The 11,428-nt window shown below is 42.1% G+C and overlaps 1 protein-coding gene across 1 annotated transcript; it reads right to left on the bottom strand.

The window, feature by feature from the left end:
* Nucleotides 1-408: 408 nt before the first annotated feature.
* map2k2a (mitogen-activated protein kinase kinase 2a) lies at nt 409-10,133 on the bottom strand. Its single transcript, XM_035648823.2, has 11 exons — nt 9,216-10,133; nt 8,830-9,040; nt 7,575-7,721; nt 7,394-7,471; nt 6,893-6,944; nt 4,578-4,702; nt 3,756-3,969; nt 3,357-3,421; nt 3,169-3,230; nt 2,634-2,679; nt 409-2,240 (listed from the first exon to the last, which is right to left on the bottom strand). The coding sequence occupies exons 1-11, from the start codon at nt 9,302-9,304 to the stop codon at nt 2,130-2,132; spliced, it is 1,200 nt and encodes a 399-aa protein (XP_035504716.1). The 5' UTR covers nt 9,305-10,133; the 3' UTR covers nt 409-2,129.
* Nucleotides 10,134-11,428: the final 1,295 nt, after the last annotated feature.

Genomic DNA, 11,428 nt, shown 5'->3' with positions numbered 1-11,428 from the left:
TTTGGTGGGGTAATACTGATTGTTTTTTAAATGTCAATTCCTCTCGTTTTGACTCAAAAGCAGTGCAGCTTCAACATCTAAATCTAAAAGTACTTAAATAATCTTGAAAAGATACTCACCATGGTATGACGTTAACCCTCCTGCTTAAACAAAGGGAAAAACAAAGAATGGCCCAACAAGTATTTCAATGCATCATAAATTAAATGAAAATATCTAATCCAAGTCTGACATTTGTAGCCTGGGAACCAGACCAGTCAGCTTACCGATTCGTTTGGTGATACCAGGCTGTGAAATTTGCATAGTAGTGGTACTATTTCTTTTAAATGTGCACTTTGTCTATTAGACAGAGAGTGATGACAGTGGATGTCAGAAGACGCACAAGAACAAAAAATGGGTAACAATGTACAGTACATTCACAAATAAGTTTTATTTTCATCTTTTTTATACATTATAATCATATCCAACACTTTTATATTATAATAAAATGACTCTTCTCCCTTGTCATTTACATAAATCAAAAATTTGTATATTAAGACTGCAAAATAGTACTCCTGTAATTTTTGTATATAGCTTTGTACACATACAAGTGACAACACATCCATTTTGCTGTAAATGAATGCACGTTTCTGGGGGAATAAGGGGCAGCCATAACAGAGAGAATACAAGAGCTCTAGCAAGACGGCAGGCTAGCAAGTAATACCACCACCACGTGTAAAATTTTGCAGTCAAATCCATTGTACTACTTGAAACGATTTAAGTTCCACTTCGGCCGGTTTGCATTTTTATCACAATTAACGGGGTTAAACCACTAGGAAAAGATTTTCAAAAGTGTTCAACCCAATTCTTTTTAACCAAAGCACAGCTCTTCTGGTTGAGTCCCAAGAGAAAGCTTGGAGCGCCACACATAGCAGTACAGTGAAAACATAACCGAATACACTTTAAGGGAAAGTACAGACCAACAACTAAGAAAAATAAAAGTTAAATTTGTCAACGTGATTGAAATTCGAAATCGACATCGACAGAGATTTAGGCTTTTGATAAAAACACCAGCTAATCATCCCCATCAAGATCTTGGGAAATAAAACACACTTACAGTATTTGAAAGATAATAAACCATGCTATATCATCCCACGAATACAGTTTGATCATTGTTTTCTCAATGTAAAAAAAAAAGAAAGACATTCTGGCATGTATCAGGCCTCCACAGCATTCTGAACATGAGACACACTGTGTGGGATGTGAACTGAAATGTATGCGGAGGAAACAATGTCAACGCAATCAGCGTGTAGGTCACTAATTAGAAAATAAAAACATTTAAAGTACACGGATACACTGTTCATTAATGTGCATACAAAAAAAAAACTGATCAGGTATTATTAGCCATGAGAACCCTCTTTGGTTTGTGACACTTTCACAAAGTGATTTTTACAATGATCGCTCATTTACCAAAAAGTGACAATGACTCCTGATAGGCCCATTCGTCCTGTGCACTCTGTTCACAAAATGTGATTACTTTATAGGAGGTAACAGCAAGGTCTCTTTGGAAAAAACTTAGACTGTGTAAGTTTGACAAGGGGATTTTAAATCAAAATAACTGCATTAACCTTGAATAAAACCAATTTTGAAATTTGCAAGTAATATGTGATATGATACACGTTTGTGTTTCTCCCTGGTCATTTTCAGCCCAACAAAACTCTGCAGCAGGTAATTAAAATGCCACAAGCCATCAACTGTTGCCATAGAAAAGATTAATACAGAATATTCAACAATACAAAAAGATTTTGTCAATCTCAGCATGACACATTGGCAGCTCGTCAGTGCTTTACATCCTCTCTAGCTGTGTGGAAACGTGAGCAGTGGCTACTCTTTACACTGGCATATTGAAGCTGTGGTCTTACAGTACAATGACTCATCGGACCTGCTGCTGGTGAAGAAATAAAAGAAGAGGAGGGGAAGCCAAAACTGTTTTACCCAAGAGCTAGATGAAAAAAGTGCCAATATGTTTGATGGCTTGTGTGTGTTTGTGTGTGTGTGTGTAGTACATATATATGTATGTGTGCGTGTGTGTGTAGTATATGTATGTATGCGTATGCAAGCAAGACCCAAAGGTGTGTCAGGGCAGTGGGGGTTCACTCAGTGCTGCGGGTGGGAGTGCTGGGCTGGTTGAGCCCCATGGTTTTGCACAACCAGCCAGCAAAGTCCACTTCCTCCACCTCTGACCGTTTGATGAACGTGTGACTCTGAAAGAAAACCGAAAAGGGAAACCATTGTTTTTGTTGCTAGAATCAAACTATAAACTACAAATGGAAGAATCTGCCTTCTCATCCGATCAACGTCAAACTTGATGGGTGGCATGAGCAATATCAAGGTTTTTGAATGAGTGGTTGTTAAGAAAATTTACAGAAAGAAAGAATCCTCAATTCACTTTAAAACATACTTGCTGTTACCATGGTAACTTTGTTTTGAATTGAGACGCAACCCATTGGCGTTGAATTGAGACGCAACCCATTGGCGATGTCACCAATAACAACATCAAAGGACATCAGGCAAGCTTGACAGGTAGTTAAAAACAGCTATCAAACAACACAGTTAACAAACAATCAGATAAATGAAAATGGAGCTCATGTACACACCATCAGCATCTTCAGATCTGCTCGATCCGCTGGGTTTTTGATCAAACTGGAGACAAATGACAAGACAGTTCAGACATGAGAAAAAGTCCAAAAAAAAAAAGTCCTCTGTTCAAAGATGTGTTTTACTTCATACGTTTGAGCGTCACTGTGTAGAATAATGTTTGACACTAGAAGAGTTTGACACTAGAAGACTTGTCACTTCCATTGCTGAGGGGGGAAGTTTCACAAAACAACTAGTTTGGAAGCAAATTGTGGTTCAGTCTACAACTTACAAGGAATCAACTTTTCAGTGAAAAAGGAGACATCATGGGTGTTTTTAGGTCATTCAAATATTTTTGTATATATACTATCAGACTATCTTCTATTCCGATGAGAGTATTTTTATACAGTTTGTCTTAAAATATATATGTTAGCATATATGGAGCTGAATTTATTTCCAAACTACCTTTCTACCAGCTTTGCACTGATTATTCTTACTTGTGGAAGACCAGCAGTGTAAACAGAGTTCAGTCAAACATGTCGATGCATTGCTCACCATTTTGTCACAAAGTCCTGGAAGTCATTGGTGAAGACACCAAGTGGCAGTTTAGGAGGCGGCTGAAGAAGAGATCAAAAACAGCAGTCAAAGGAGACAAGTAGTTATGTGTTCTTAGCTAAGCAAAAATACAAAAAATGTGTGTGTGTGTGTAACACATTTATTATGCAATCAGGGATTTCTCCTACCTCATTTACAATGTAGTCCAAAAGTTCAAAGATGGCCATGGCAGGTCTACTTTCCATCCCGTGTCCTGTGAACAAGTTGCATATCACACACACACACACACACACACACACACACACACACACACACACACACACACACACACACACACACACACACACACACACACACACACACACACACACACACACACACACACACACACACACACACACACACACACACACACACACACACACACACACAAAAACAAAAAAAATCACATATTAAACAATTTTATCATCAAATTATATTAAATAGAAATGTAGAAATGCTGTCAATGCTGCGTCTGAACTTTCATATGTGAGTTTTGTTCCTTGTTTTTATAATCGTCTGTGTATATATGCCTTTGCCTTTCGTACCGCTCACAGGCCTCCCTGGTGGTCTGGGCCTCTGCATGTTGGTGTGAGGCTCTCCCTCGGCCCCGTCTATAACAGCCCGTCCAAAGATGGCCTCCAGTTCTTTGGCGTCTGGTGGGGGGATGGGGTAGCGCCCAATTGCCAGCTCTACCAGGGACAGACCCATGCTCCACACGTCAGACTGAACCGAGTAGTGAGTGCCCTGCAGTCTCTCCGGCTGTTGAGAAGCACAAAATCTACGTCAGAGGGAGCAGGTAAAGCCAAGACGCCAGGCAGGAGAGAGGTGTGGGCAGAGAGCTGGGCGGGGAAGGCTCAGAAAGTGGAGGGGAGGATAATAGAAGGGGAGAGAGAGGAGGGGGTATTATGGCAAGGAGAGGTGGGGTGCGGTTCAGGCAAGAGGACAGAGGATGGGAGGGTTTGGCAGGAAGTGAAGAGCAGACTTTGGACTGTTTTCATTAGAGGGGTGAGCAAGGACAGATGCGTGTGTTGGGAATTATTATGAAAGGGCAAATGTCTCTACACCACTGGTGTTGTGCTACTGCGGGATGGGTATAGCACAAGCAGAGTTTCTGCACCCACCAGGTGTCTAAGAGTGAGGGGAAAGGAGGACAAGAAAGAGCGGACGCAGTTACCTAGCGCTTTGCCAAAGAGCCCTTTCCTGGGCACAGCCCTCTGTTGTTGGCAGGGAAGTGAAGGAGGGCCGAAGGAAGGGGGGGCAGAGGGCGGGGCCAGTGAGCAGGAGCAATGTGAGAAAAGAGGAGGAGGAAAATGGGGATAGGGCCAAAGGAAAAGGGGTGGGGGCGCAGGCGTGCAGAGCTGACTCACCGACATGTAGGAGCGGGTTCCAACAAAGGAGTTGGCCATGGAATCTATGAGCTGGCCACTCACACCAAAGTCGCACAGCTTGATCTCCCCACGAGAGTTGACCAGAATGTTGGAGGGCTTGACATCTATGTGGACAAACAAACGTATGTCAGCTTTATTGAGACTCCTCTTCTCATCTGTGTCTCAACTGTCGTCTGACTGACTTGTAGTCATCAGGATGAGGAGAGACCTTTGGGACTAAACAAATCACAAATGACAACATTTAAATATATATTTTGTAGTATATTAAAAGGAATTGATGTATTTGCAAATGTCCACCATAAGTATGAAGTGCATCTGTAGCCCCTTTTACACTGGACACAGAACATCTGGCTTTTGTCTTGTGTGAAATGGTACAATCGGGTACAACCAGCTTTCATTCATGTCAAAGGACTCTGCAGTGGTCACAGGTTATTTTTCAGCTCCAGCTCAAATAGACACTGGTGGAAACATGACACCCAAGTGGACAGACCATCATGCTTGTCAAAGTGCATAAATAGCCAGGAAAAATTAAAACAACATTTTTTTTACACTTAAAGGAAACGATGTGCAACTGCGATTTTGTTCTCCGTATGCAACACTGAGATGCAACACTGGTAAGACAGCGAGTTGAGAGCCTCTCCTGATTTGAAGGAAACTGCCTCATCATAGTCAATGACCTCCATGCTGCTTTCTACAGTTCACTTACCCAGCATGTTTGAGATGCTGGAAATGACAAACAAGAAGAAAAAAAATAAACAGATGCTAACTTGTCTAAAGGCAATGGAGAATACGTCAACTGCTTTTTTAGCTGGTTATTCGTGTTTACAAAAACTGCATGTGCACAAATTTGGGTGGCCATTTGATTTTCAGTGGAGATACTCATGTGAGGGCTCTGAAAACAATATTTCCCTCGAAGGACATTTTTCTGTCGTGCCATGTTCATCGAACAAGGAACAAAAAGAGGTAACATCCCTGGCTCAGCCTCTGTTATAAACAAGGCTGCTCCTCCACACTTCTCACTCAGCACTATAAAAACATCCTGCAAAATAATGGGGTATGACTGAGCCCTCCAATCCGTCCTCTGCGGTGACTGACCCTCTCACTGACCAAGGACATTTGAGGATTGACTGAGAAGAAGGTGACGTGAAAAAGCGTGAGAATGATGGAGGGAGGAGTCTCCAGGGCGCGGCTGCTGTATAATCACATCTGAGAGGCTGTAATTACCGCCTGAGCTCATAGACAACTCTGTCCTGGAGTACCACTGACCCTGGAACACTGCAAGACTTCTCTGCGCTGCACAACGCAGGTCTGACTACTGCCTTTGCCAGGAATTTTCATAACAACACACCAATGGTTCCTCACTGGTGTGCTGAGGAAAACTTGTCTGCCTAATTGTTTTTATTCAGTCATCATCAAGACATGGTACAATAAGTGTAAACAAAGTCTAAACCGTCTTCGTCTAAAGTTGAGACTGTACAATGGTCTGACTGTGAAATGTGTTGGAATGCAAATATAATGTTTTTTGTACTCCATGTTACAGATTTCCATGACCAAGTACTCATGGCATTTCCAAATAAAAGCCTACTTTGTGGCCAGTTCTCTAAAGATGTTAATGGAGGGTATATGGAGGAAAATCCATAATGGAATTTATTGCCATTTCAAAAACTAATATTTAAAAAATTCAGTTTAAGTTTGTTCTTCAACTAAATTGTCCCTGTCAAAGTGTGTCATATCTAAATGACAAATCAAAAATTTGCTACAATAACTATCAATCAATCAAATTATGCGATTTCATTTGATGCGAGGCTGCATAGTATTGGTTCGCTGTGGCAGCAAGGTTGTAACAGATCAATATGCTAAATAAACAGCTGTATTAGGGAACTAAATTCATCAAAAATAACAAATATGTAGTAGTGATGAACTAAAAACGAATAGTTTTGATATATCTGGAGTCATCAACATTGTCTGAAGTCAAAGGCTCTCCGGTACACAACAATACCCCTTATTCAAATAATCTGTTCATAGTTCTATTACACTACTTGTTCTTTATTTTTTCATTTTGTTTTTAAATCAGACCTTGTATTTTTATACTTCACCTTTTTTATCCATCTACATCCTGTAGATCTACATCCTGTAGACTTACATCCTGTAGATTTACAAATCATGAAGATCTACATTCTGAATCATTTAACATCGCAAACTACTAACTTAGCATCTGTTGTGCTGCAGTGTTGAAAATGTTGCACAATGGATTAAGAGAGTAGTGTCATTTGTTGCAACAAGAACATCCTCACCTCTGTGCATGATCTGGTGCTTCTCCCGCAGGTAGGCTAATCCCCTCAATACCTGTAACACGAGAAAAAAAATGAAAAATTACACAAGGATACAGGGCCAAATATCAGACGATATTGAATGTAAACATATATATGAATAAACTTTCCATTGTGTAGAGAAAAAAACCTAACATTTTGTAATTCAATTTAACAATTGGTAATTTGGACTTAATAGGAGACCAAAAGTTGAGTTAAACACAACCGGTTGTGACTCATGAATGACTGGAAACTCACAACTGATTAAGCAACATGAGAGACACCCACCCACAGTGGAAGAGCAGATCATATGCAAAAACATGTAAAGTAACAAGTTACAAATCTTAATGCAACGGCCAAATTCAAAGAGGAACCATTGTTCATTTTCCCAAAAAGTCATATCTGATAAGCCTATCTCTGGTTAATTTTTTTTAAATATATTTTATATTTATAGACACTAAAATAATACATTTATAAACTACATACAGCTATGCTGACTTTTCCCAGGATTTCTTCTGGGATTCTTCTGGCTTCCTTCAGGACCTGGTCCAAGGATCCACCATCCTGCAGAGACAAAAATTACAATCTGATATACCATTTAAAAAAATCAAAACACATGCGGCTCTTTGGTAACAAATTCATTAATTTAAGAGTCTTTCTCTCTCACCATGTGCTCCATGCAGATGCTGATCTCGCCATCGCTGTAAAAGGCCCCGTAGAAGCCCACAATGTAGGGGGAGTTGCATTCATGCAGAACCTGCAGCTCTCTGATGATCTGGTTCCTGATGGCAGGCTTGATCTCCAGGTGGATCAACTGAGGAGGGTAAACATCAAAACATGAACTCAGCTCTGGCAAATGCATGGAGAAACACCATTCAATGACCAACTTATCTCAAAGTAACACGTGTCATAGGCGGAGGCTGGCATTACTAACACTTTGCTGCGTTACCGACATTTCTAAACTAGTGTTAACCCCAACAACAACAAAACAATTTAAGTGGAAAAGAAAAAACAACTTAACAGCTCAGGGGCCCACAAGCTAGAGCTTGTCGCTTGATTTGCTCATAGAGTTTGTACGGAGTCTCAATAACTCAATATGTCGTAAACTGCACACTCAGCGATATGATCCAAACTGGGGGGGAAACTGACTCACCAACTGACTAAGTATGCAACACTATACTCCCAACTGATACTGGATTTCTGAGGTAGACACATATCTATGTTTGATGGAATTAAATGTATATATGTTTATTTATTTTTTTAATTCATAAAATCTTGAAATGGTTTTGATGAAGATCCCTGTGCTTAGTTTGCAAGTGCATTTTATCCATCACAATTAGTACATGTAGGCGAATGTACACAGCTGTCAGTTTATTGGGAACGCCTCACTAAAACAAATGCAGTCCAATAGAATATTGTTCTGCAATTATTCCTGTCTTCGTGAAGATTATAATGTTCAGTTTCTCTCAAACTGAGTTTAAGAGGTGTTGATTGTTTTGGCTGCCGCATTTTGACATATGTTGACAGATGTTCCCATTATTTTGTCCACCTCATTCAACTAAATGAGGGGTAGGCTAGACAACAGACACAACCCTTTGTTCAAATATTCATAGCCCTCATTTATGCGATGAATAACATTCTCTCACTCTTACTATGGCTGGATGAATACGTGTTGGTTATTGTTGCATTCAGCTCATGGTGCTTCTCTCCTGACAGTGAGTCAGTGGGGCTCCATGTAGACACGCGTGCAGCAAACCAAGCCAGCGGCAACACAAACATGCAAAGATAAAATCTAAATCTGAACTCAGAAACTTGAGAGTGCGTCTGTCTGGAATATGTTCTGATTCAGCCCCTCCCCCCCGGACACACGTCACCGCAAAAAACAAAACAACAAAAAACATTCAACTAATGTTCATCTTCACCTTCCGGGCCATGACCAAACCCGAGGGTTTGTGGCGGACCTTGTTGACCACTCCTCCGTTCCCGGCACCCAACTCACATATGGGGTCAAAGTCCTCGTCCTTCAGCTCCCCGACCTGAGCTTTCTGGGTGAGGAAGGCTTCCAGTCGTTTCCTCTGCTGCTCATCCAGGTCCAGCTCGCCCAGTTTCTTCTGTAAGGCCTCAAGGTTTGCTCTGTGAGGACGAGACAGGAAATGAGAAGGCAGAGATACTCACCCACTGGCATACGTGGCAGTGCTCCGGACCTGCGTTCGTCCAGGCTAATGATGATAATGGTGATGACTTCTGCCACAGTGGGCAGTGAATCGCATCCTCTATTCAACGGTTACACCTCAGTCGTGCTACTCACTCAGATGCAGAGTCGATGGTGTTGGAGGTGGCCTGTCCCTCCCCAATGGGCGTTATGTTCAGGGGCACGGGTCTTCTCTTGGGAGCCATGTCGATAACTCCCCTAGAAGAAAGCGTTCCCTTCTCAAACGATGCACTACAACGAGCCGGCGAGCTGCGGAGCGAGTCTCTTCCGTGTTCCAAACTCAGTCTGAGAATATGCAACAGGCTCAGCTCTAGGTGGCTAGTAGCTTAGCTAGCTAACGTTAGCGAAATTAGTGCAGTCTCGGTAGCATGTCGGGGAGCCGGTGTGCTCAGACCTATCGTGCCGAGGTGGTTGTTAAAAAGTCGGGTCGTTCGCAGGTGCACCTACGACGTCTGGAGTCGGCACATTTCTCTTCTTAATGCTTCCCCTGTGTCATCTACCTGCTGCTGCTAGCCATTAGCCACCTAGCTGCTACTAGCTAGCGCCAGCTCCTGGGTGAAGAGAGATCGTGTGCTGCGTGTCGCGGAGGCAAAGGGCTGCCTGCTCGCTTCTCGCACGGGCCGCCGCAGTGTTACCGGCTCGCGCACACACACCGGGAGACCGAGTCGGGCGTGGCTTCCCTCCGCAGGACGGCGGCGTCTCCGCGACAGATGCCTCCGTGTTGCAGCTCGGGGTGTGGGGATCTGCGGCGAAGAGGGCTCTGGTTGGTGGTGCTTCAGTACAGGAAGCAGCAGCTGCAGCATCAGACCCGTGTGACACCCACAGGGAGAGCCCTTCATAAATAGCGCGAGACTGGCAGAGGCCGTCTGACAGGTTGACACGAGGGATGGAAGAGTCCCGGGGGAGAAGTAACGGCATCTGAAGAGAGTGATCACTCCTCTGGTCTGCTGCTTTTAATGAGATAAAAGTCCCGTTTAACCAGTTCTTATCCACCCGCCGCTGCTTCTCGTGTGCTTAATAGCAGCCGGTAAACAAGCGGCGAAGCACATCACTGCCACCTGGTGGCAACAAGAGGGAATTGAAGATGATCAAATAGGAGATTTTATTGCTAACTTTAAAAATCAGTCCCCGAATACGTGTGGTCCGAACACCAATAATAAACAATGCTATGCTGAAGTGGAAGGCTCGGAGGCTCGTAATCTCAATAATACTAGGAGAAAAAAAACAATTGTCTTTTCTATTCTTCGAGCAAAATATACAATATATGTCTCTTGGAAAAGCCCAGAAAACCCCCCTATCAGTCAATGGTTGAAAAACCTGTCAGTGTCTCGCGCCGGAGGAGTTAACATTTGCTATCAACGGAAATCCTGATGTCTTATATAAAACATGTGGGAAATTCTTGCACTTAGAAGACACAACCACAGAATGCAAAGCTTCTGTGTACAGGCTTTGTAATTTGTTAGGACTTAGTGGAATTATTTCATGTGACATACCCATATTTTGCCGATATGTATTAATCCTTATTTAGACAAATATTTTTCTGTGCTGCCACCCTGGCCAGGTCTATGCAGGAGATGTTTTAATGAATTATGAATAAAGGCGACATCTGATACTGTAACATCAGACAGAACTCCTCATCACGTGTTATAGAAATCCCTGTACTTCTATTGTCTGTAAATCTGAATAAAGGATAGGAAGATTTATTCACGAGTACTTTCTTTCTACTTCCATGCTCCCATTACCAAAGTGAAAAAACAAGGGGTTTTCCTCAATCAAATCAGCACCATGCCGCTCTATTGTGTAGTAGCTGAAACGTCTCTCCCTGAATCTCTCATATATGAACTCCTGAAACTGTGTCGCGCTTACTTCAACTCACATTACCATCAAAGCGTATTCAGATAAACTTGAGCAATCTGACCTTGGCCACAAACCTACATGTATTACATAACAGACACATCTTGCGTCAGTTGCTGATGCAACAGTTTTGAAACTCTTAGCAGAGAGCACAGTAAGGGCTTCTTTTTTTTGCAGACATTGAGAAAAGACCAAAGTCATAATCTTCAGTACCAACTCCCCGTAGTGTTGGGAGAACAAAATAGCCCATGTCATGAATACATAATTAATCTAATTTATCATCTTCTGTTGTTTATAAATCAGAGCAGTCATCTGACTGAATTTCCTTTCAACAATTAATGGATAAAAGTGTAATTTTGGCCTCAATCACTCTGAACCTACTAACCAGCTGAAAACATGACTTTTAAAGATTTATTAAAAATCAAAGACTGAGCTCTCATTTACATAGTATCCAG

Source organism: Scophthalmus maximus, chromosome 13 (genome assembly GCF_022379125.1).
Source record: "Scophthalmus maximus strain ysfricsl-2021 chromosome 13, ASM2237912v1, whole genome shotgun sequence".
Lineage (NCBI taxonomy): Eukaryota > Metazoa > Chordata > Actinopteri > Pleuronectiformes > Scophthalmidae > Scophthalmus > Scophthalmus maximus.
Note: the sequence above shows the minus strand (reverse complement) of the source record. Positions and strands in the feature narration are given on the sequence as shown.